Source organism: Megascapheus bottae, chromosome 17 (assembly GCF_031878675.1).
Source record: "Megascapheus bottae isolate mThoBot1 chromosome 17, mThoBot2.hap1, whole genome shotgun sequence".
Classification (NCBI taxonomy): domain Eukaryota; kingdom Metazoa; phylum Chordata; class Mammalia; order Rodentia; family Geomyidae; genus Megascapheus; species Megascapheus bottae.
Genome location: NC_143525.1, coordinates 24,766,361 through 24,791,281, shown reverse-complemented (window position 1 = coordinate 24,791,281; position 24,921 = coordinate 24,766,361). Strand labels below are relative to the sequence as shown.

At 47.6% G+C, this 24,921-nt stretch overlaps 2 protein-coding genes across 3 annotated transcripts in view; one reads left to right on the top strand and one right to left on the bottom strand.

The window, feature by feature from the left end:
* Gga3 (golgi associated, gamma adaptin ear containing, ARF binding protein 3) overlaps positions 1–13,505 on the top strand; it is a 26,239-nt gene extending 12,734 nt beyond the window's left edge. Inside the window, exons 6-17 of one of the 2 annotated variants that reach the window (XM_090350268.1) lie at positions 253–356; positions 506–586; positions 889–1,026; positions 1,520–1,601; positions 1,703–1,819; positions 2,043–2,285; positions 2,575–2,645; positions 3,070–3,389; positions 3,573–3,796; positions 4,089–4,258; positions 4,673–4,783; positions 13,409–13,505. In XM_090350268.1, the coding sequence (XP_090206394.1) occupies positions 253–356; positions 506–586; positions 889–1,026; positions 1,520–1,601; positions 1,703–1,819; positions 2,043–2,285; positions 2,575–2,645; positions 3,070–3,389; positions 3,573–3,796; positions 4,089–4,258; positions 4,673–4,783; positions 13,409–13,447 (1,700 nt within the window). In that variant the 3' untranslated portion in view covers positions 13,448–13,505. Of the gene's footprint in view, positions 1–252; positions 357–505; positions 587–888; positions 1,027–1,519; positions 1,602–1,702; positions 1,820–2,042; positions 2,286–2,574; positions 2,646–3,069; positions 3,390–3,572; positions 3,797–4,088; positions 4,259–4,672; positions 4,784–4,966; positions 6,582–13,408 lie in introns of those variants that run through there. The other variant, XM_090350267.1, reaches the window with a different exon arrangement.
* On the bottom strand, positions 6,871–24,921 carry Nup85 (nucleoporin 85). The gene is made up of 19 exons (XM_090350269.1): positions 24,687–24,921; positions 21,090–21,183; positions 19,921–20,083; positions 19,171–19,241; positions 17,248–17,291; positions 16,022–16,091; positions 14,250–14,371; positions 13,443–13,577; positions 13,217–13,339; positions 12,885–13,016; positions 12,578–12,684; positions 10,638–10,721; positions 10,431–10,496; positions 10,156–10,307; positions 9,251–9,368; positions 9,070–9,170; positions 7,720–7,871; positions 7,287–7,388; positions 6,871–7,042 (listed from the first exon to the last, which is right to left on the bottom strand). Exons 1-19 carry the CDS (start codon positions 24,717–24,719, stop codon positions 6,941–6,943), a joined length of 1,971 nt encoding a protein of 656 aa, XP_090206395.1. The 5' UTR covers positions 24,720–24,921; the 3' UTR covers positions 6,871–6,940.

Sequence of the window (24,921 nt, the reverse complement as noted above, 5' to 3'; positions counted from 1 at the left end):
TGTCAACCTTCCTCCACCCTCCAGGTAGCTCTGAAAGCAGCCAAGGCAAGGAAGCAAAGGGGGGGGGGGTAGAGGTCCCCAGGCTTTTCTCCTCCTGAAGGGCATCAGGGCCAAGTTCAATGGGCGCTTAGTGGTAGAAATATGAGTATTCTGGCATGTCTCTTGCCTTTTCTATGGGTCTTCATCACAGGGCAGAGGGGGCAAGGTGACCATGTCCTGAGCATGCGCTCTCCCTTTTGTGTCTCCTCCTAGGCATAGTACAATCTGACCCTCCAATCCCTATGGACAGAACATTGATCCCCTCTCCACCCCCTCGTCCTAAAAACCCTGTGTTTGATGATGAGGAGAAATCCAAGGTGAAATACATCCCGGGCCTGGGATTCTATGGGATGAGAAGTGGTGGCAGGGGAAACGGCTTTGCTTGGTTCTCCGGGAACTCCAGTATTTCCATAGTCCTTCAGTCAGGGGACCCCTTCCCATCACTCTTCATACCTTTCTCTTCCAGCTTTTAGCCAAGCTGCTAAAAAGCAAAAACCCAGATGATCTGCAAGAGGCCAATAAGCTTATCAAGTCCATGGTGAAGGAAGTGAGTGGGCCTTGTGGGTATGGGGGAAAGGAGCAGGGGCCAGAGTACAGAAGTCCCCTGCCCACAGCTCCCACTGGAGTGAGGAGGAGGAGGAAGAATGCTGGAGTGGGGGAGGGAAGGACAGGGGGAGAGGCTCAGGGAACTGGGCGTGTTATTGAGGGGAGGGTGTCACTGTAAAAGACCCATGGTCCCAAGAAACATTGAGCAGAGCTCCAGGGCTCTTGAGCTACCATCCCCACTTGGTGAGGCGGGAAGATAGGCCAGGTGAGCTCGCTTTCTCCTGCCCCTCTTGGCTGAGGCAGGACGAGGCTCGGATCCAGAAGGTGACCAAGCGCATGCACACACTGGAGGAGGTGAGCAACAACGTGAAGCTGCTCCATGAGATGCTGCTGCACTACAGCCATGAGTACTCCTCGCCTGCCGATAAGGAGCTTATGAAGGTAGTCATAGCTGCCTCGCCAGCTGCTCTGTAGACACCAACCTAAGGGGACCATGCCTGCTGTCTGTGAGGCTGTTCATCTGGGTGGCATTGGGGAGATGGAAGTGTGTGTGTGTGTACAAGATTAGCCAGTACACCCTGGGTGAGTAGTAGAGTCTGAGCTCAGTCTGCTTTTGGCCTTTCCTTTCTGCATTGGGGAAATCTGGACAGAAGGGCTTTCCCTGGCATCCTGCCCTTGTGGCTGCATAAATACTCTAGTTCTGAAGGAACATGTCAGCCAAGGGGCAGGAAGGGGCTTCCTTCTTTCTGCTGTCCCACTAGACTGACAGTTCATGTTCATGGCTTGGGTGACAGGTCTGGTGAAAGCTGGTGGAAGAACAGCAGCTGTCTGTCTGTGGCACTTAGGGAGCCCTGCCATTTTCTGGACAGCATCCCTGAATCAGATGATTTCTGAAGGCCTCTTTCGTTGTGACTTTTGTCTGGGTCTCTCCCAGGAGCTGTATGATCGGTGTGAAAACAAGAGAAGGACATTATTTAAATTAGCCAGCGAGACAGAGGACAATGATAATAGTTTAGGTAAGTGAAAAGGAAAGGGCCATTGGCAAAGATGAGCCAGGAATTTGGATAAATACATGTGAGCTGCCATGGCCAGGAATGCAGTCTTTCTTCTGCTTTAGGGGACATCCTGCAGGCCAGCGACAACCTCTCCCGCGTCATCAACTCTTACAAAACAATTGTTGAAGGGCAGATCATCAATGGTGATGTGACCACCTCAACCATGCCTGATTCTGAAGGTAAAATGTTCTGGTTCCCCATTCTGGGACCCTCCAGACCAGCCCCAACTTCCCATCACCCGACCACAAGTGGACCTACAGGTCCCAGAGGCCAGGAGGTATGGATGGGAACTTTTCCTTTCCTGCCTTCCCTAGCTTGCTTTTCAAGATGTCCCTGGAAAAAATGCCATGGAGGCAAGAGTGCTACTGATGATTCTCGTTCCCCTTCTGTTGCCTCATCTAGGAAACAACCCGTCCAGCCATGGCACTCTCATCGACCTTGCTGAGTTGGACACACCAAACAGTTCATCCCCAGTGTTGGCCCCAGCACCTGTCCCACCCTCCTCAGGCATCCCTATCCTCCCTCCACCCCCCCAGACTGCAGGACCGCCACGAAATCATTCTTCCAGCCAGGCTGATGCCCCCCCAGGGTCCAACAGCACAAGCAATGGCCTGTCCTTGCTGGACGAGGAGCTCCTCTGCTTGGGTGTGTCCTGCAGGGTGGCTACATCGGGCTTCTGCACGGTGGGGGGAGGGTAAGAAAGACACTGTGGAGTCAGAAGGCTGAGGGGCTCCCCCAGGCTACCAGGACTGCCTTCCTGATGGACTCCAGGGATCTTGCTCTGTTCCTCCTTCCCTAGGAGGCCCATTACCTCTGCTTATAAAAAGGGGGCTCCCATGAACCCACCCCATAGCTGCCTGAAGGCCACCCCCACATGTGAGCCCTCTGGTCACATGACCTTCAGGGGGACAGATGTAAAATTTTGTGTTCTCAGGCCTCACTGACCCAGCTCCCCCTGCTCCTCCTAAAGACTCAGTTGGAAACAGCCAGTGGCACCTGTTCCAGGTAGGGGCACAATCATGGTGACATCACTCAAGTGCAAGAAAAGTGTCCTGCTGGGCACGATGGCTCCTGCCTGTAATCCTAGCTACTCAGGAGGCTGAGATCTGATGATCATGGTTCAAAGCCAGCCTGGCAGTCTGGCTGTGAAACTCCAATTTACCACCAGAAAACCGGAAGTGGTGCTGTGGCTCAAGGGGTAGGGTGGTAGCCTTGAGCTGAAGAGCTCAGGGACAACGCCCAGGCCCAGAATTCAAGTCCCATGATTGACCAAAAAAAAAAAAAAAAAAAGAGTGTCTTTTCTTTCCTCATGAGCAGCTGCAGACAGCTCAGGGTGCAGCCCCAGTGGCTGGCAGGAGAATTCTGCAGGACTGGGTGAGTGACAAGCTGACTTTCCCAACTCTTTGCTAACATACTGTTTCTGTTATAGGGTGAACAGTCAGACCTGGACTTCTTCCAATCCAGGCCAGAGCCTGCTGCCTGCTGCCCCTCAGATGGGCCCCTGCTTACCCCCTCAGCCCCTGCCTCCAGCACCTCCCACACTTCACCGCCACCTGCCTTCTCTGTGCCTGTAGTCTCAGCTAGCATGCCTGCCCCCAGCACTGGCTCCTTCATGTTCTCTTCTGGACTCACCCCAGCTATGGCCCCAAAGGCTGAGCCCACAGCTCCTGAGCACCACGGCTCAGGGCTGGGGGACACCACCCTGCATCACTTGGATGGCCTCGATCAGCTTCTGGAAGAGGCCAAAGTGTAAAGGATGGGACAATAGATTGGTTGGCTGAGGGTGGGGCTGGGTGTGCAGGTCATAGAGTGAGTCTCAAGGGGATGAAGATGCATTCTGGTCAGTCAGGTCAGAAGCTTGAGGGTGTGGGGTGGCAAAGAGCTATTGCTGGCCTGCTGTCCAACTTGCCTTCTGTCCTTCCTGCTTCCTAGGACTTCAGGCTTGGTGAAACCTGTCTCCTCTTGCTTTCCCCCTGGTGCCACCGCATCCCCCCGGCTCCCTACCTCTGTCCCAGCCAGGCCTCTCCTGCCCTTCTCTGCTGGGCCCAGCAGCCCTCTCTTCCAGCCACCAGCCTTCCAGCCCCAAGGCAGCCCTGTGAAGGGGCCCGAGCTCTCCCTGGCCAGTGTCCATGTGCCCCTGGAATCAATCAAACCTAGTAGGTGTTGGAGTGGGGAGGGAGTCATAGTCAGAGCACTATAGAGTGTGCAGGGGGTTGACACAAGCCCTCTGTGCAGATATCCCTTGTAGCTAAGTGTCCACTTGCCTGCTGTCTCAGCTTCTGCTTGTGGCTGTGTGGCCTTAGCCCCCACCAATCCTGGACTACATAAAGGAATACTGTACTTAGAGCCACCCTATACCCTTCCTCTTTCCCACTTGACTACAGCGGGCACTACCTGGGCTCCTTCTCTGGCACATTCTCCTACCACGCATATACTATCTTCTTGCAGGCAGTGCCCTTCCTGTGACAGCCTATGATAAAAATGGATTCCGCATCCTCTTCCACTTTGCCAAGGAGTGTCCACCAGGCCGGCCTGATGTTCTGGTGGTTGTAGTGTCCATGCTGAATACAGCCCCCTTGCCAATCAAAAGCATTGTGCTGCAGGCTGCAGTGCCTAAGGTACCAGGAAGTCAGAATTGCCTTTATCTTTTTTTTTTTTTTGGTCAGTTGTGGGGCTTGGATTCTGGGTTTGGGCACTGTCCCTGAGCTCTTCAGCTCAAGGCTACTACCCTACCCCTTGAGCTACAGTGCCACTTCCGGTTTTCTAATGGTTAATTGGAGAAAAGAATCTGACACTTTAGTGCCAGGCTGGCTTTGAATTGGAATCCTCAGATCTCAGCCTCCTGGGTAGCTAAGATTACAGGCATGAGCCACTGTACCCGGCAAAACTGCCTTTTATCTTGAACCATGAATGCTGTGGGTCTGCAATGACTGGCAAATGGCATTGAATTCACCCTAACCAGACCCCAGACCATGTCTGTCCTGTTCGCGTCTACTAGGCAGTTCTCTTTAAAGGAGCTTCTTTCTCTCTAGTCCATGAAAGTGAAGTTGCAGCCGCCCTCTGGAACAGAGCTGTCTCCATTTAGTCCCATCCAACCACCTGCAGCCATCACCCAGGTCATGCTGCTGGCAAATCCACTGAAGGTGAGCAGGAGAGAATGCAGGGATCCTTTCCTTTTCCCAGGTCCAGTGACCGAGCATGGGTGGATGTGGTGGGAACAGGAATCCTACCTCCAGCACAGGAAACCAGGAGGTGGGTGGCAGGGAAGAGGGCAATTTTGCAAGTGGGGCACTGGGTTCTATCTCACCTGCTGCCCTCTGTCACAGGAGAAGGTGCGGCTTCGGTATAGGCTGACCTTTGCCTTGGGGGAGCAGCTGAGCACAGAGCTGGGAGAGGTGGACCAGTTTCCTCCTGTGGAGCAGTGGGGGAACCTATGACCCCAAAGGATGCTGTGACCTCCACTGAGAAGGCAGGCAGGCTGCCCTGAGCCAGAGAGGGCTCTAGTCGGTCTGATCACTATCCTAACGGCAGTATTTGTAGCTTTGATGTGGACCAGAGGCTCACTGCTGTGATCCTCTCTCCTTCTTGGCCCCCTGAAGGACCTGTTTTCTATCTACCTGTGTGACTTGAAGTAGCCATATACTTACTGTAAGGGGTGGGGAGTAGCCCCAAGTTTTCCTGGCTGGTCTGGGACAGGTTTCCCTGCTCGGTACAGGCATTCCTGGATGCCCAAGGGAAGGTTCTACAGAAAGGTTCTTAGACCCCCTCAAGAACCAACCAGGTCCTCACCCCCCAAAGACAGGTGGCTTGAGACCACGCTGCAGCCTCAGTTGCTAGCTTGTGCTTCCCTGCTGTCCTCTTCCAGAGAGGCGGGCAAACCAGCAGCTCTGAGAAAAGCTGGTTCACTGCTCCCCATCCTGCCTCCTGTGGGCAGCAGCATCCTGTCATGCTGCAGCATGAGTGGCCTGCTTGTCCTTAGCAAGTGACAGGCTGTGTCCTATGGACATCGCAGAGGGACATGGAACTTAGCCCAGCAGAAGCAGAATCTGGCCTCATGACAATCTCAGCTAGGGATAGAAAAGAAGCTGAAGCTAATGTTTCCCCTTCAGAAGCAGGTACTGGAGTGTATTTCCTGCCATGGGATAGCCACCCTATTCACTACCTCTTGCTTGGCATGAAGTAAACAGCTGTCCTCAGTCTGAAGGGGAGGACAATTCCCAAACCCAGTGTCCTGCATTGTCCCCACCCCCACCCACAGTGTGGTGTGGCACCTCTGGTTGGGCTGAGGAAGCCTCAGGGTCAAGCACGTTGCACTACATGAATGTCTTTGTGTTCTGCCCCCGAGTCCTCACTGTGCCCCAGCTACATATGAAAGGGTGCTGTCAGCGAGATGTTGGGTCTGGAGGTGATGAGGAGCCATGCTTGAACCAAGTCACCAGACCCTATTGCTTCACAGCACTCGGCCCTAGCTAGCATGACCCAGCTGTGCACAAGGCCAACCATGCTACTGACCCCACAGCACCTACACAAACTGCAGCTGCTCTGAGAGGTGCAGACAGCTCGGGGTCTGCTACCTCTGGAGAAGGGCTCACACAGCACTCCTGGCCAAGGCGCCAACACAAATGTCAGCTGGCTCTGGAAGGCTACTGCCTCTTCTCCCCTTCTCCTGTCTTTAGCAAGCAGGTTTCACTGCTTCATCTGGACAAGTCAAAACCGAATCATGTTCAATAATTAAGGAAAAATATCCAAGAACTTTCCAGACCAGCTGCTTCAGCCCTGGATGTCTGTGGAAGTGTACCTTTATGATAAGCATTAGATGTCACAATTATGAGTGTTACTCATTACTGTAGAGGTCACTACTTCATGGAAACAGCTATATTGGATGTACCAACTCCTCTGCCCTTGTTCTGCTGCATGTTAAATAAAACCATTTTTGCCCTACATGGAATCCTAATATAGACAAGACGCCATTCACCCTGGCAGGAAGTTATCTATGAATCCCAAACATGGGTAAATAGGCTGGAATTACCCATACACAATAAGTACAGGGTTCTAGAAGCTTGAGTATATATTACCACATGCTTTGTGGCTAATCCTTAAGCCAGGTGCATAGTGTGCCCAGCTACCGGAGGCAGGAAGATGGCTTGAGCAAGACCAGTCTCAAGGCAAAACATACCAAGAAATTAATTTTTTCCCACCTCACCTTCAGAGCAGATCATTTTAAGACACCTTTAATTTACAAAAGCACATTTATTTAAAAAATCTATATACATTGCCACATGGCAGCAGCTGGTAGCTCATTAGGAACCTTCTAATGAGCCTTCTCTCACAATTGCCCGGGCAAGGTTCCGTGCAAGAGCCAGTCTCATCATTTCCACCTTGGTGGTCTCTATGTCATCGTCCTGCAAGGTAGAGGGCCAGCATGAGAGCAAGCAGGCAGCATTCCTGAAATGCTCTTGGCCAAGTCGAAGTACAGGAATAGTATGCCCAGGGCACTGGTGTTGGACTGGATGGTCATCCACTAAATTGCAGGTGTGTTTGTAAGGAGCTAGTGTTCCAAAGGTGGAGGGAGTGGAGAGTGAAAGCCCAAAATGGCTCATTTTCCCATCTTTACCATGGCACCATCTACCCAGAAGTTAAAATTACCTGGAGTCGATGAGCATGAAGTTCTGCACACTCCAGTTTCCCTGAAGTCAAATCCTCCAGACATCTCATCAACTCATAAGTCTGTTCTGCTGAAAAAATCACCTAGGGGACAGAGATTTCTTTGATTGGCTGCTGCCGAAGGTCTATGCTAATCCAAGGTTGTCTTGCCCTTGGGTTGTAAAGGGAGCTAGCACAGTACACTATGGTTTCCTAATCTCCCATCCAGCCTTCTAGTCAAGCCCTAGGCTGCTACTATGGGTGGACAGAGCCTTGGCTCACGTTGCTGATGTTAACACTGGATTTGCTATGTGGAACTAGGAAAACTCATGCACACACACAGCTACCTTTGAAAAAATGTACATCACCTACAGAGCTAAGCTGTCGGAACTACAAAGGAGGAGAAGAAAAAAAAGTGGGATTATTCAATCCTTACCTGTTTCTGTTCCAAAAGGGGCAGGGCATCTGTAAGCAGAGTCATCCAGAAAGAGCGAGGTGCAATTTGAGAAGTCATGAGAGATAGCAGAAGAGAAGCAGCATCACCAAACCGCTTCTCACCATATAGCCGGTGGAACTCCCGGTACTTTCCTGTGGCAGGAGGGAGCATGAGGTCACCAGCATACTCCCAATGGCCTCCAGGTGACACCAACAAAGGCTATCCTATCCCTAACCACAGAGAGCCTTGCACCAGCCACTCCACAGAGCAGCAAAATTATTTCCACATGTTTCCAAGCTCATGGACCCCAAATTCTCAAAACAGCCTTTGAGGAAGCTCCCTTAAAGCAAGATAAGTAACATCCACCAAACACCCATTATCCCTATAACCCTAGCTGCTCAGGAAGCTAAGACGAGAGAGTTAAGATTCAAAACCAGCCTACACAGAAAAATTTTAGACTTATCTCTGAAGAGCAATAAGCTGGAAGTGGAGGTATGGCTCAGTGGCAGAGTTCGGCCTAGAGAGTATGAGACACTGAGTTCAAGCCTTCCCTAAGAAAAAGACAAACAGGCTGGGTGTGGTAACTCAACACCTAGCTACTCTGGAGGCTGAGATCTGTGAATCCTGGTTCAAAGTCAGCCTAGACACTAAAAGTCCCCAGTCTCTTATCTCCAATTAACCACCAGAAAACAGGAAGTTGGATTATGGCTTAAGGGCAGTAGCCTCGAGCTGAAAACTCAAGAACACTGCCAGGCCCAGAGGAAGGGAAAGAAAGAAAGAGAGAGAGAGTGAGAAAAAAAAAAGGAAGGAAGGAAGGGAAAAGAAAAGAAAGGAAAACTAATGAGGGGGGGTGCGCGCACACTTGCGCTGGGAGTTTGGCCTAGTGGTAGAGTGCTTGCTTAGCATGCACGAAGACCTGAGTTCAATTCCTCAGTACCACATACATAGAAAAAAAGCCACAAATGGTGCTGTGGCTCAAGGGGTAGAGCTCTAGCCTTGAGAAAGCCCAAGGGCAATGCTCAGGCCCTGAGTCCAAGCCCAAAACTGGCAAAAAGAAAAAGACTAACAGGAATGTGGGACAAAGGTATTAGTAGACACCAAGTTCATCTGGTAGAGTGCTTGCCTAGCATGCATGAAGCTCAGGGACACTGCTCAGGGCTTTGAGTTCAAGCCAATCCAGGAATGGCAAAAAAAAAAAAATCAAGATAATGATATGATAAATGTAAGCAAAGGTAACTGGTTAATCTAGGAAATATAAATGGGAAGTCCTTATTTCTTACATATGTGAAATTTTCCCCTTATGTTTAGAATGACATCTCCCCATGCCCAGGGAAAGAACAAGAGACTCACCCAGAAATGTCAATCGATCGCTAAGCATCATGGCTGGCCCTAGATTGTCAATGAGGTCCAAGTCGGAAAAGCAGCCTCGCTCACAGTAATCCTTGAGGAACCTGCAAGGCCCATCCCAAAAATCAGACCTCACTTCCAACCTCCCAATCATTTCCTAAGAACCAGCACCAGCTGCACCTACCTGTCTGAAACAAGTGTGGCGAAGGCAGCATCTTTGGCACGGATACTCCAGGAGAGTGCAGAGCCCAAGCGATTATTGCGAACAGCCTTCATGGCTAAGATCTTGCAGATGCTACGCACTAGCAGGGGAAAAAGACAAAAGCCTTCACCCTCGAATCACTCCATTGTGGAGCCTGATAGCATAGGCCTGGCCATATTGTAGTCTCAACTACAACCTAACACCTCGGCATAGACCCAAAATGTGGGCAAATTGGCAGAAAGGGAAACTTCTGGGTTTATTAATGTCAGTACCCTGCTAACAGTACAATGGATAAATCACCCTCAGGTTCTTTGTGAGTACAATTAGGGCTCAGAGGCACAAGAGTTGTGCCTTGTATTCTGCTTCCCCACTTGGCCAGGCTTAGCAGGCAACAGCAACACAGCTGGACAAGAAGCTTCCCGCTGATCCCAGGCTTGAGGTCAGGGAATAAATGAGAGGACTAGGTCAGATTTTTGTTTTATCTTGGATCTTGAGTAAAGGGCCAAGGCGCCATCCCTGAGTACGTTGGCTCAAACTAATGCTCTACCACTTTGAGCTACACAGCCACTATTTTCTGGTGGTTAATTGGAGATAAGAATCTTCATGGACCTTCCTGCCTGGCCTGGTTTTGAACAAAGTTCCTCAGGTCTCACCTTACTGAGTAGCTAGAATTAAGAATGTAAGCCACAAATGCTAGGCAACAGTCTTAATAAAAAGGCAAAATGCTCCATTTTCTGAAGGACCCCAAAGATCTCTCAATCATCTATCCCTCCCCACTAAAGATCTTTTATCATGGCATCTACTGCCCTGCCTCTTTGAATATGGCTAATGGGGAGGTTGGTATAGTAGTGGCACAGCCTAAGGCTCAACGGGCAGGATCACCTTACCTTGTTCAGTCATCTGCCTTTGCTCACAAATCCGAAGCACCTTGAGGGCTTTCTGCTCTGTGTTGAGGGGGATCCTCTCAATGTGGAGCTCTAAGGAAACTCGCCCCAGCTCAGGACAATAGTCAAAGTAATCCACTGCCAGCTGCCACAGGCTACAGAGAGGATGGAGGTAAGATTTGAAGGGTTGGCAAGCCCTGGGCTCCTCCCTACTGGTGTCTCTATGGCCTCAGGAAAGCAAACAATAGAGAACCCTCAAGTTGTAATGGAGCCCCTACCTGTGATGGGCAAACAGTCCCGAGGCATATTCTAGCAGGAGAAACTCTCTCATGTTAGAACCGAAGCTGCAATAAACATAAGACCAAGACTTCAATGTGTTCCATTCAGGCCTTTCCAAGACCAAGTCCCCTTCCATGCATTGGGCCCAGCCTACCCCCTGTTGGTAGTAAGAGGAGGTTCGATGTCGGGGAGCCTAGCCCACTTACTAGAGGTTGTGTGACTGGAGGAGCTTGCAGTGATCCAGCAGGTCAGTCAGGTGAGCCACAAACCACCAGTTGCTCAGAGCAATGCTGCAAATTCAGACACAAAGATAAGAAGGAAATCGGGAAAAGGCACATCCCATGTGAGCTGGACTTGAATGGGAAGCCTAGAAGACATTAGTGATTACATTTCTTGGATGTTAGGAGAGCTATTGTCAAAAAATCTAAATGCCAAGCTGGGCGTGGTGGCTCATGCCTGTAATTCTAACTACTCAGGAGCCTGAGGTTTAAGGATCTTGGTTCAAAGCCAGTCCAGGCCCTAAAGAACATGAGGCTCTCATCTCAAATTTATCACTAAAAATGGGAAGTGGGGCTGTGGCTCAAGGGGTAGGGCAGTAGCCTTGAGCTGAAGAGCTCAAGGGCAGCGCCTAGGCCCAGAGTTCAAGCCCCATGACCACCCCCCCCCCCAAAATCTAAATGCCAGGCACTGGTGGCTCACACCTGTAATTCTAGCTACTCATGAGGCTGAGATTTAAGGATCACGGCTCAAAGCCAGCTGGGGCACTAAAGTCTGTGAGACTATCATCTCAAATTAACCACCAGAAAACCAAAAGTGGTGCTCTGGCTCAAATGGTAGAGTACTAAACTTGAGCTGAAGAACTCTGGAACAGTAACCAGTTCCAGAGTTTCAAGCCCCCCACAAAAAGAAAAAAAACCTTGGGGCCAGGAGTTTGGCCTAGTGGTTAAAGTGCTTGCCTAGCATGCATGAAGACCCGGGTTCAATTCCTCGGTACCACATACATAGAAAAAAGCCGGAAGTGGTGCTGAGGCTCAAGTGGTAGAGCTCTAGCCTTGAGAAAGTCCAAGGACAGTGCTCAGGCCCTGAGCTCAAGCCCAGGACTGGCAAAAAAAAAAGAAAAAAACCTAAAATTTGGGTGCCAAAGCTCATGCCAGTAATCCTAGCTACTCAGGAGGCCTAAGTAAGAAAGTCCCCTGAGATTTTTTTTGGTTTTTTTTTTTTGTTGTTGTTGTTTTTTTTGGTGGTAGAGTGCATGCCTAGCATGCATGAGGCCCTGGTTCCATTCCTTAGTACCCATATAAACCTAAAAAGCCAGAAGTGTCACTGTGGCTCAAGTGCTGGAGTGCTAACCTTAAGCAAAATGGGCTCAGGAACAATTTCCAGACCCTGAGGTTCAAGCCAAAAAAAAAAAAAAAAAGCTGGATGTGGTGGCTCTCATTAACTACTCAGGAGGATGAGACTGAGGATCTAGGTTCAAAGCCAGCCAGCACAAAAGGACCTGAGACTTTTTTTTTCCCCCCCAGTCCTGGGCTTGAGCTCAGGGCCTGAGTACTGTCCTTGGACTTTCTCAAGGCTAGCACTCTACCATTTGAGCATCAGCACCACTTCTGGTTTTTTGGTACATGTGTGGGGTATCGAGGAATCGAACCCAGGTATTGGTGCACGTTAGGCAAGCACTCTACCACTAGGCCAAGCTCCCCGCCCCCGGACCTGATACTCTTATCTCCAATTAACCTCTAGAAAACAGGAAGTGGGGCTTGGCTCAAGGTTAGGATGGTAGCCTTGAGCTGAAGAACTCAGGGACAGTGCCCAAGCCAAGTTCAAGCCCATGACCCACAAAAAAAAAAAGTCTCACAGACTTTCTGCTTAGTCGGACTTTGAACCCTGATCCTATCTAAGTAGTCAGGATTATAGGATACACAACAATGCTGGGCTATAGCCATTGATCTTATACTATGAAAAAAAATAATTCCCTTTGTCATCCTTATCCAGTCACAACTATTCAGTTATAACATCACAAAATGGACTAAGGAAATCTTTACGAGGAAGAATGCAGGAAAGGATGGTGTTGCTCACTGCACATTGTTGTGTCACACCCTGAGCCTGTGAGTGGCTAGTGGTTAGAGGGGTGAGTAAGGGGTCCTACCTGCATTCCTTGATCACTTGGTGGATATCAAACTCGAAGGCTGCCATCAAAATGTTGTCCAAGGGCTCCGAGCTGCTCTCCCCTCCCAGAAACATGTCCAGGCTGGACTGTGGAAAGATGATGGCCCCACTCAATCCCCAGGACACAAGGGGTGCAGCAGGGCTGCTTTATAGGGAACCCTGGAGGGCAGTGAGGGGGTTCTTTCACAAAGGGTTGAAGGACAGAGCCTGCATGTTCCCAGGGAAATTCAATCCCAGTAGGCTGCTCACTGAGAAGTCTGCCCCATCCCCCAATGGAGCTCACCCACCTGGGCATAGAAGTGCAGGTCGATGGGTTTCACCGTGGGGTGGGAGTAGAGCAGGCGGGTCACCAGGAAGTGGTACCAGTTACTCAGAAGCTCCTTCTGCTCCAGCAAGGCAGCCTCATCCCCCAGCATGATCTAGGGAGAGCCGTTCTCTGAGCTAGAGACTGCCGAGAGCCACTCCCCTAGGACTCACATCTTGGCTGGGATTGGAGGTGTCACCTACAGGTGAAAACTCTCTTGTCCCTCCCAGAAAATCAACTGAGCCAGCTCCTGGCTATCCAGGATGCCACAGACCCTGGGATAGCCCAACAAGGTCCACCCAGCTCTCCCCAGACCTTGCAGAGACACTCCAGATGGGGATTGGCAGCAAACGTGCCATCTTGCAGGTGCCGCTCACACTCCTCACACCAGTGCTGCCACTTCAGCTCTAGCTCGGTCAGTGTCTGGGTATTGCCAGGCTAAAGGTTGAAAGACCATGAAATATCACCGAACCTGCATATTTACCCAGCATGCTGCCTATCTCCCAGGACTCAACCCAGCCAGCCAGGAGCTCGCACATACACTGAGAACGGGCATTGTCCTCATCAGTTCCCCCAGGATGCGGCACATGCCTGCAGATGGGGGGTGAGCATCAGCCTCTTTGGACAGCATCTGTCGAGCCTCATCCAGCCGGCCCTGCAGCACCAAGATAGTCACCTGCAAGGAGATGAAGGACCGTGAGGACTGGTGGGAGGCTAAGTTGTAGTCAGTCTTGGGGACAGCAACATCTTGCTTCTCTCTCCAGAAGGACCCTCACAAACTGTTATCTAACTGGAGTTTCAGTATGTGTGGCCACCAGCCTTTAGTTTTATACTCATGTCTCTTACTTCTAGCTACAAACAAATCAGTTCCTATCTTTCTGTGTGTGCTGGTCCTAGAGCTTGAACTCAGGGCCTGGATGCTGTCCCTGAGGTTTTTTTTGCTTATGCCTATCTCTCTACCACTTGAGCTACAATTCCACTTTTGGCTTGCTAGTGGCTAATTGGAGATAAGACTCTCACAGCTTTTCTGTACAGGTTGTCCTTGATCCTCAATCCTCAGATGTCAGGCTTCTTTCTGAGTAGCTTCAATTACAGACCACTGCCACCTTCAATTTCCAATTTTTTTTTTTGTTTTGTTTTAATTGAAACGTCTACAAAGCAGTATTCTTCTGTGATAGTTTTCAACTATTCTAAAAGAGAAGAAAAGCTGGACCACCTCACCAGTCAGGCCAGGACATGGAGGCCTACTGTCAAGTTCCATACCTTTCCCCCATGTTCCCACAGCACTGGGTCAACACACTCCAAAGTAGATGGAAGAGAGGAGGTGTAGTCTGCAGAGGACTATTACCAAGTTCCAGAAGCTCTCATGTTTGCTTGGATTCTCGCTGCCCAAAACATCTGCGGACAACGTGTCCACCTCGCACACGTGGAGTCTAACCCAGTCAAGGAGATGGAGGAGGAGAGGCCCAGCTGCAGAGAAAGTTGTCACACACAAATAACTTGGCTTCATGAGCAGCAGTTTCTATTTTACCAAATTACAGAGTGTGCTATGGCAGACAAGATGGCTGTGTAGGTAGGAGGGCTTTGTATCTTTCAAGTAGAACATGTGGTCCTGGGTAAAGCAGAGAGGACACTTACTGGATCCTCCCTTTTTCTGTATCAGGCAACTCCATTTTTCTCTTGTTATTTTTGGTGGTTTGTGGGGCCTGAGCTCAGGGCCTGGAGGCTGTTCCTGAGCTCCTCAGCTCAAGGCTAGAACTCTATCATTTTGAGCCACAGTGCCACTTCTGGACTTCTGACAGTTAGAGATAAGACTCACACAAACACGGGTGGGGGGGGTGGGGGGGGGAAGGAAATGGGTACCAAGACATGTAAAAGGGTATCAATGTATGTGAATTAATGCACCTTCTATCTGGCAAATATCATGTAACCCTTTTACTAATTACAATTAAAAAAAATTAAAAAAAAAAAAAAAAGACTCACACAAACTAACTTTTCTTTTCTTTACTTTTTTTTTTGTGGGCTTGAACTCTGGACCTAGGCTTTGTCCCTGAGCTCTTCAGCTCAAGGCTACCGCCCTACCCTTGGAGCCACAGCCCCACTTCCTGTTTTCTAGTGATTATTTGGAGATAAGACCCTCTAGTTCTTTAGTGCTCGGGGTGGCTTTGAACCTCAGTGCTCAGATGTCAGCCTCCTAAGGGGCTAGGATTATAAGCGTGAGCTACCAGTATCCAGTTCTAATTCTCAAATATTTCAGGGATGTATGCCTAATGTTTCAGGTTCCTGGAAGGGACTTTGTATGATTCTCTATTAGAATGTTATGTTTCCCAGGGCGGTTTGTAATTATTTCTGATGGTTATATCCACAAAAGGCACTGAATTGGGGTAGGGAATTTGGCCTAGTGGTAGACTGCTGGCCTAGCATACAGGAAAATCCAGGTACTATATATATAGAAAAGTGATATGGCTCCAGTGGTAGAGTGCTAGCCTTAAGGAAAGCCCAAGGAAAGCACTCAGGCCCTGAGTTCAAGTCCCAGGACTGGCAAAAAAAAAAAAAAAAAAAAGGGGGGGTCCAGGAAAGTAGCCTAGTGGTAGAGTGCTAGTCTACACAAAGCCCTGGGTTTGATTCCTTAGTACCAGAGGGGCTCCATGGTTCGAGCAGCAGAGCACTAGCCATGAGCAAAAAATGTCCAAGAAGGGCAGGGGTAGGGGGAGGGAAATGGGGACCAAGACATGAGAAAGGGTATTAATGTTTGTGAAGTAATATATCTTCTATCTGGTGAATATAATGTAACCCTTCTATTAATTACAATAAAAAACATTTTTTTTAATGTCTAAGAACAGTGGCCTGGTAGTAGAGTGCTTGCCTAGCATGCAGGATGACCTGGGTTCGATTCCTCAGAGAAAGTCCAAGGACAGTGCTCAGGCCCTAAGCCCAAGCGAGGACTAGCAAAAAAAAAAAATAATAAAAACTAAAAACAACAACAACACTGCATCACAGCAGAAAAATCATCCTAAAAATGTACCAAAGATAAAAAGGAAAAAGATAACAATGTCCTCTTTGATATTGTGTCAGATTATTTGGAGGTTACCTAGGGCTATACCAATGGACTAGACTCACCTGGGGCTACTTCAATAAAAAGAATTTCACACAGATTCCAAATGAGTTCCATTGCTGACAAAATAGAGACCTAGGAAGAAATGGAGACAGGTTTCATTACAAAGGCTGCTTAGATCAGTTCTTAGAGCAAAGGAATAAGGCAGAGCTTGAACCCCAATACAGTAACCTTTGAGGAACTGGTGCTCCTTTGGTAGAATTTCCCCTAGGGAGACATATGTTATGGTACAACATATTTTATTTATGGTGAGACATATTTTATTTTCCTTGGTCATGGGGCTTGAACTGGGCCTGGGTACTCTCCCTGAGCTCTTCAGCTCAACTACCACCCTACCCCTGGGCCTAGGCGTTGTCCCTGGGCTCTTTAGTTCTAGGCTACAGCCCTACCCTTAAGCCAAGCCCCAGTTCTGGTTTTCTAGAGGTTAATTGGAGATAAGAGTCTCAGGTCCTTTTTGTACCCAGGCTGGCTATGAACCTTTCTCCTCAGATCTCATATTCCTCAGTCAGTAGCTATGATTACAGGTGTGTGCCACCCTGCCCAGCTTTTTTTCTGTTTTTTTCTATGTATGTAGTACCAACCCCGGTCTTCATACATGCTAGGCAAGCACTCTACTTCTAAGCCAAACTCCTGGCCCCATGAGACATATACATACATACATATATATACATACATACATACATACATACATACATACATACACACACACACACACACACACACACACACACATTGGCGGGGGAGGGGGGGCATGGGGCTTGAACTCTGGCCTGGGTGGTGTCCCTGAGCTCTTCAGCTCAAGGCCACTACCCTACCCTTGAGCCACAGCCCCACTTCCCATTTTCTAGTAATTAGAGATAAAAGTCTCGCAGCTTTGGCTTTGTATTGTCTGAACTGGCTTCCATCCTCAGATCTCAGCCTCCTCAGCTAGAGAAGAGAGCCACCACGCTGCAGGCCCCCCTGTGAGACTCTTATCTCCAATTAAACAACAGAAAACTGGAAGTGGTAGAGTGCTAGAGTTGAGTTGAAGAACTTAGGGACAATGCCCAAGCCCAGAGATCAAACCCTAGGACCAACAAAAAAATAAAATAAATTAGGCCTGGACTTGGCTATGAAGAATATGCAGCTCTTCCTTCGTCAACCTACATGCAGACAGCATCATTCTGACTTATAAGGGAAAACCAACCCTTGTCGAACAGGGTTGTTTCATTTCAACGGCAGTTCCCTTTACCTGACTACTGTACCGGTGGCCACTGGCTGGATCTTTAGCAGCAACTATAAAAAGACAGAACATGTAAGTGTACAATGAAATGAAATGTTTAGTCTCATTACAGCTTCATATACACAAGTCTGCTGTTTGTCTTCCTTTTCTTTTCAGTGTCTCTTTTTTTCTTTTCTTTTTTGACAGACCAGGGGCTTGAACTCAAGGCATGAGCACTATCCTTGGGCTTTCACAAGGCTAGAGCTCTATCACTCGAGCTACAGCACCACTCTGGCTTTTTTCTGTGTATGTGGTACCAAGGAATTGAACCCAGGTCTTCGTGCATGCTAGGCAAGCACTTTACCACCAGGCCAAACCCCCAGCCAGGTTTCTTTTTTCCTTTTGTCATACAGGGATTTGAACTCAGGGCTTAGTGCTTGGAAATAGGTGCTCTTACCACTTAAGCTATGTGTCCGAAGATTTTATTTTTCCCAAACAGGGGTTCTTTGTTGGCTCAAGACAACATGGAACACAATTCTCCTATCTAGACTTCCAGAGTATCTGGGGTGTCAGATACTTGTGCCACCACACACAGCTTTGTATTAGATGAGATCTTTCCAAAGTTTTGCCAAGGACAGCTTCAACCTGCAAGTCTAATCTCAGCCTCCTTAGTAGCTAGGATTACAATCTGAGCACTATGCAGAGCTAGAATGATGAACTGATTTTTCGCCAGTCCTGGGGCTTTAACTCAGGGCCTGGCACTGACTCTGAGCCCCTCCCTGCTAGCACTCTACCACTTGAGCCATAGCACAACTCCTGGCTTTTTCTGCTTATGTGGTATTGAGGAATCGAACCCAGGGCTTCATGCATGCTCGACAAGCACTTTGCCACTAAGCTATATTCTCTGCATCTCTAGATTTATTTTATTTTATTTTATTTATTTATTGCCAGTCCTGGGCTTGAGGTCAGGGCCTGAGCACTGTTCTTGGACTTTCTCAAGGCTAGATAGAGCTCTACCACTTGAGCCTCACCACCACTTCTGGCTTTTTTTTCCCCTATGTATGAGGTAGGGAGGAATGAAACTGGGTTTTCATGCATAATAGGCAAGCACTCTACTGCTAGGCCAAATTCTCGGGCCCCTAGATTTATTTTTATTTATTTATTTTTTGCCAGTTGTGGGGCTTGAACTCAGGGTCTGAACACTATCCTTGGACTTTTCTCAGGGCTAGTACCCTACCACTTGAGCCACAGAACCACTTCCAGATTTTTTCTATACATGTGGTACCGAGGAATTGAACCTGGGTCTTGATATATGCTAGGCAAGCACTGTACGACTAGGCTAAACTCCTGGCCCCCTAGATTTATTTTTAATGGATCATATTCATTAGTTGTAAATCAAGGACAAACCAAGGTCCTCAACTGCCAGGTACTGGTGGCTAACACTGGAAATCCTAGTTACTCAAGACACTGAGATTTGGAAATCCTGTTCAAAGCCAACACAAACAAGAAAGTGATGAGACTCTAATCAAATGCCAAAAAGCCACAAGTAGAACTATGGCTTACATGGTGAGAACACTGGCCTTGAAGAACCTAAAAGACATAGGCCTGGAGTACTGGCACAAAAAATTAATGGCTCTAGTAAATAAGTCATGTAACACAAGTCACAACCAAACATTAGGACCCATGTGGCATGTGGCTCATGGTTATAATGATCTTAAATGGCCAATGTTAAAGAACTGGAAATACAATTTTAACAGTCTTAATTTGGGCCTTTAGCTTCAACATATCAATGAGTCAAGCAATTGAATAGATTCAAATTTGGAACACAGAGTTCAAGACCAAGATTGATCCACTCTCCCCAATCATCCAAAATCAAGGATTATGTTATGATTTTGGACTGGAATGTCAGATTTTTACTTCAAATAGCGTCAAGTACACACACAAAATCCTTACTTGCCACCTGGTGCATTTCCTCCATGCATGCTCTTATGACAGAGCGGTAATTTTTACTCACACGAACCAACCTATAAAAAGGAAATAACAGATAACATGAATTCAGGACACTCTATGCTTCCAGAAAGAAAGCACTCAAAACAAATGGAAATATGTTGAAAAGATGGGAGTCAACTTGAAGAAGTAGCCCATTTCAAAGCTGAAATCACTCCAACAACAGAATGAATAAAATAAGATACAACCTAGTGGGATAAAGTAGTCCTGAGTTTATGCTGATGTTACTTGTTGATGAGATCCTTTAGTAACCACTAAATTTAGAAAATGAAGGTTGGCAGGTAGTTCACACCTGTAATCCTAACTACACATGACGCTGAGATCTGAGGATCCTGGTCTGAAATCAACTCAGACAGAAAGTCTGTAAGATGCTTAACTCCAATTACACAGCTAAGCTGGGGGCAGTGGCTCACACCTGTAATCCTAGCTATTCAGGAGGCTGAGATCTGAGGATTGTGATTCAAAGCAGCCCAGGCAGGAATGTCCCTGAGACTCTAATTTCCAATTAACCACCAGAAAACTGGAAGTGGTGCTGTGGCTCAAGTGGTAGAGCCTTGAGCTGAGGAGCTCAGGGACAGTGCACAGGCCTAGAGTTCAAGCCTCAGGACCCACCAAAAAATAAATAAAAACCAAGTATTTCATCGAACTTTTCACAATTCAGTTTTGGACATCAGCATCTTTCAATAGCTTACTTACTGAGCTTTTCTTGATTTTCCAGTTAATTCTTCTTCAATTCTCTGGAGGCCCACAAAGATTCCATGTGATTCATTAAAGAGTTTTCTCAAAATTTGAGAATAGACATCTACATCTTTCCGAACAATATGGATAAAAGGGCAGTTTGGCACTATTTCTGATTTTTCTGAAAGAAGAAAAATAAAATTACCCCCAAAGAGAATCCATTCTCAATTTTAAACATTGCAAAAGCATTATCAAGGGGCAGGGAATTTGGCCTAGTGGTAGAGTAGCCTAGCATGCATAAAGCCCTGGGTTCGATTCCTTGATACCACATACACAGAAAAGGCTGGAAGTGGTACTGTGGCTCAAGTGGTAGAGCACTAGCCTTAAGAAAGCTCAAGGACATTGTCCAGGCCTTGAGTTCAAGTCCCCAGACTGACAAAAAAAAAAAAAAAGACAAAGTCATTAGCAAGCCAGATCTTGTAACACAGATCAAACCCAGAGCCTCGTGACTACTGGGAACATACTCTACTCTACCAGTGAGCTGCAGCTCCAGTCCTTGTTCGAGACACAGTTTTGGTAAGTAACCCAGGCTAGTCTGGGTTTTTTTTTGGATCGGTCATGGGTGTTGAACTCTGGGCCTGGGTGTTGTCCCTGAGCTCTTTAGCTCAAGGGTAGCACTCTATCCTCTACCCCTTGAGCAACAGCCCCACTTCCCGTTTTCTTTTCATTTGCATTTTTTTTGGGTGAGGATTACAGAGATGAGCCACCATGCTTGGCCTTGTTTTTGTTTTATTGCTGTTCATTTTTCAGCACTAAGAATGTAACCTAAAACCTCATGTGGCTCTGTGGTTCAATTGGTAGTTTTATCTTTGAACAAAAGTAACTCAAGGATAGTGCCCAGACCCTACATTCAAGCCCCAGGACTGGCAAAAAACATAGATAGATGGATGGATGGATGGATGGATAGTGAGATCTCTTACAAAGAAGACTTATTTCTTTTTTCCAGGACTCAACATCTTCCAAGTCATAATTACATAAATCTGTGTAATTCTAAAACAGCTAAAGTTTTCAAAATAAAAATGTTAAAAGGAAATCCAATTGTTTATGCCAAACCAAATGAAATTAAGAGAATATTGAAGCAAACAACCATATATGCCAAATAGATAATCTTGGGAGAAAATAACTACCTTTTTTGTCGAAGGTGGTTTCACACACGAGCATCTCCCCAGGACCCCAGTCAAAACACATTTGCTTCTTTTTGGAATGCATACCTGGAATCAACTGGTAAAAAATAAGACACAGAACTTGTTATTACTAACAGGGTTCTGACAACTTCTCCCAGTAATTCTAACTACTCAGGAGGCTGAGATTTGGGCAGTAAAGTCCAAGAGAATCTCATGTCCAATTAGCCACCAAAAAGCAGGAGTATGGGTTGGGGGTGTAGCTCTCAGAAGACCACTTGCCTAATATGTACAAGGCTCTGCAAAAACAAAAATAACAAAAAAAGCAAAGTGCCTCAAATGGTAGAACTTTAACTACGCACATGAAAATCTCAGGGATAGCATCCAAAACCTAAGTTCAAACACCAGGCTCGGCCGGAAGTTTGGCCTAGTGGTTAAAGTGCTTGCCTAGCATGCATGAAGACCCGGGTTCGATTCCTTGGTACCACATACATAGAAAAAAGCCAGAAGTGGTGCTGAGGCTCAAGTGGTAGAGCTCTAGCCTTGAGAAAGTCCAAGGACAGTAGTACTCAGGCCCTGAGCTCAAGCCCAGGACTGGCAAAAAAAAAAAAAAAAAAAAAAAAAAAAAAAAAAAAACACCAGGCTCAACAGTGGAAGAAAAAAAAAGAAAGTATTCTAACAACTAAAGGCTTTCCATTTCCATCAATTTGCAATTAAATTCTGGAAAGCAACAGTGATGAAAGAGGTGCTAGTCTAGGACTAAGGATTTCTCTTAAATGCCAGAACACCTGCCTAGCAAGAGTGAGCCAGAGTTCAAACTCCAATACACACTGCCAAAAGAGCGTAATATACAGGTATGTGATTGTGTGCATGCATGCATTCATGTAGTTGAGACTGCTCAGCCTGTTGGAGCAAAGACCCTAGATAATCAAACAAGCTTCAGTGGGCACTTAAAACTCAGCCTGCCACCTCCCATGCTGATGAAAAGGAAAACTGTGCCCTAAAAAGTCATTACATTATAGGCTAGGAATGTCGCATAGTGGCAGAGTACTTGCCTAGCATGCATGAAGATCTGGACTGATTCCTCAGTACCACATAAACAGAAAAAGGCAGAAGTGGTGCTGAGACTCAAGTGGTAGAGTGCTAGCCTTGAGCAAAAGAAGCTCAGGGACATTGTCCAGGCCCTGAGTTCAAGGACTGGCAAAACAAAACAAAACAATTATTACATTATAATTTAATGGACCTGTGGTTTAAGAAAAAAAAAAAAAAAGGCCAGGTACAGTAGCTATAATCCTAGCTACTTGGGAGTCTGAGATCTGCGGATCAAGGTTCAAAACCAGCCCAGCCTAAAAGACCTTGAGGCTCTTATTTCCAATTAATCACTAGAAAACTGGGAGTGGGGCTATGGCTCCAGGAGTAGGGTGGTAGCCTTGAGCTGGAAAGCTCAAGGACAGCGCCCAGGCCCAGAGTTCAAGCCCCATGACACACAAAATAAAATAAAATGAAGAAATAAAGATGGGCATATGGCACACTCCTGTAATCCCAGGAGGCTGGAATTACATCTGTTTAGAGCAACATCTTCCTCTTTGTATCATATAGCTAGGTATCAAAGTAAGGGTATTCACGAATGGACAGAGTACTGAAAAGTTCTATGTAGAAAAAGAAAGGTGAGACAGGTTCTAGTAGTAGTGATCCTAACATTGTAACTTCCCAAAAAACAAACCTAACTTCATGATGTCTCACACCTGTAATCCTAGTTACTCAAGGAGGCTGGGTTCCAATGATGGTGATTTGAGGCCAGCCCAAGCAAAAGAGTCTTGTGAGACTCTTACCTCCATCAAAATAAAGCAGAGAGAAAAGCCGTGACTCAAGTGAGATATTGCTAGCCTCTGTGATAAAGCTATAGGCCAGAGCCTAGGCTCTATTTAAACTATTAAACATTAATAGTTAACAGTTTATTCAATAGTTTGTCTTTTTTGTTAAAATACTTTTTAAAATTCATTTTAGTATAACAAGATTAGAGGAAAAACTCACTTTTTTTTTTTTAGTTAGTCATAGGGCTTGAACTCTGGGAGCTGTCCCTGAGCTCTTCAGCTCAAGGCTACCACTCTACCCACGGAGCCATGGTGCCACTTCCGGGTTTCTAGTGGTTAACTGGAGACCTGTCAGTTAATTGGAGGCCCTGGAACTTTAGAGCCCAGGCTGGCTTTGAACTTCGATCCTCAGATTTCAGCCTCATGAGTAGCTAGGATTACAGGCGTGAACCACCACACCTGGCACAACTAACTTTTATTATCTAACTCACACTGCTTCCCCACCTCCCTCTTTAGCCAGGCCTAGCACTATCCATGAGCTTCTTTTGTTCAAAGCTACCACTCTTAAGCCACAGGACCATTTCCAGCTTCTTCTGTTTATGTGGCATTGAGGAATTGAATCCAAAGCTTTATGCATGCTAGGCAAGCACTCTACCCTTAAGCCACATTCCCCACTAGCTGTGTTTATAAAAGGTGTGGGATGGAAGGGAGGGAAAAGGGGACAAAAACACTAGAAGTGGTATCTATGTTCGAGAAGTAGTGCACCCACTAACTGCAGAATGTGACTGTAACTCGTATATATTAACTGTAACCTCTATACATTACCCCAACAATAAAAAAAAATCAAATTAAAAAAAGAAAGGTCTCAAGTGTCATTTCTGTGTGGTAGGCTTTGAAGTAACTTCGTTTTCACTTTTTGGTTTTATCTCTGCTTTATAGTCTGATAGCTCTAGTTTTAAAATGGAGGCATTTCAACTTTCTAAAATTCCTCCCCCCCTCAACGAGAGAGAGAGAGAGAGAGAGAGAGAGAGAGAGAGAGAGAGAGAGAGGAGAGAGGGAGAGAGGGAGAGAGGGAGAGGGAGAGAGGGAGAGAGGGAGAGAGAGAGAGAGAGAGAGAGAGAGAGAGAGAGAGAGAGAGAGAGAGAGAGAGAGAGAGAGAGACGGACGGACGGACAGAGACACGGGGGGGGGATAACTTATGGGCAGTTATTTGACTTGTTGGAGATCAGAAAAGGCATTTGAAAAACGAGGATATAAAAGCGAAGAAGAGACATTCCAGAGATGTCCAGTGATGGGAAGGCATTAATGCCCAACTAGATCCCGGGGAATCGGCCTGTGTTAGGCAAGGCTTCCCCTTGTCGGCCAGACAGCGGCACTAGATTAAATACAAAGCAACAGAATAGGTACTCTCTGAAAGAGCAGGTGGGTAGGATACACCTCCAAACAGCACGAAAGACTGGTGCCAAGCTGACGGGGCAGCAGCTCGGAGCTGTGAGGGAAGGAGAGGCATTTTTCTTAGTCCAAGGCCATTCTAGTGTTCTGGAGAGAAAACGGGGGATGCAGAACGACACGGCAGGGCGGGATGGCCTGGGGCTCCCGGGGCCGGGGCCTTAGCGTGCAGACTCGAGCAGGAGCCAGGCGACCACCGCCCCTCCAGTTCCGGCACCAATCCCGCTTCGGGCTGCGGCGGCGGCGGCGGCGATGACGGAGGGAGCACGCGCCCGGCTGGAAGCAGGCTCGGTCCTTAAGCTCAGAGGCAAGCTATCCCGCCTGCTCCAGGCCCACTTACGGTGATGGTTGGCTCGCTGTCAAGCTCTTCCATAGCGCCGCACCCCTCAAAAATCTACACCTCGTGAGGGCTACAGAGGCTCCCGACTCGGGGTTCCCGCTCAGTGCCAGCTGCGAGAGAGGACCCCGCCAGGGCGCCTCCTGCAGAGCCTGCAATCCCAACCCTACACCACACTGCTAAGATGTCTCCTCTCCACCCCGAAACGATCCTCTGCGACCTTGAAAACCCTACTAGC

Coding starts and splice junctions, on each gene's coding strand:
- Nup85 (XM_090350269.1), bottom strand. CDS start 24,719: ATGGAAGAGCTTGACAGCGAGCCAACCATCACC. Junction 19,242..19,920: donor GGAAAATCAAGAAAAGCTCA/GTAAGTAAGCTA, acceptor TCCTTTTTATAG/GTTGGTTCGTGTGAGTAAAA. Junction 13,340..13,442: donor GGACAATGCCCGTTCTCAGT/GTATGTGCGAGC, acceptor TTCAACCTTTAG/CCTGGCAATACCCAGACACT.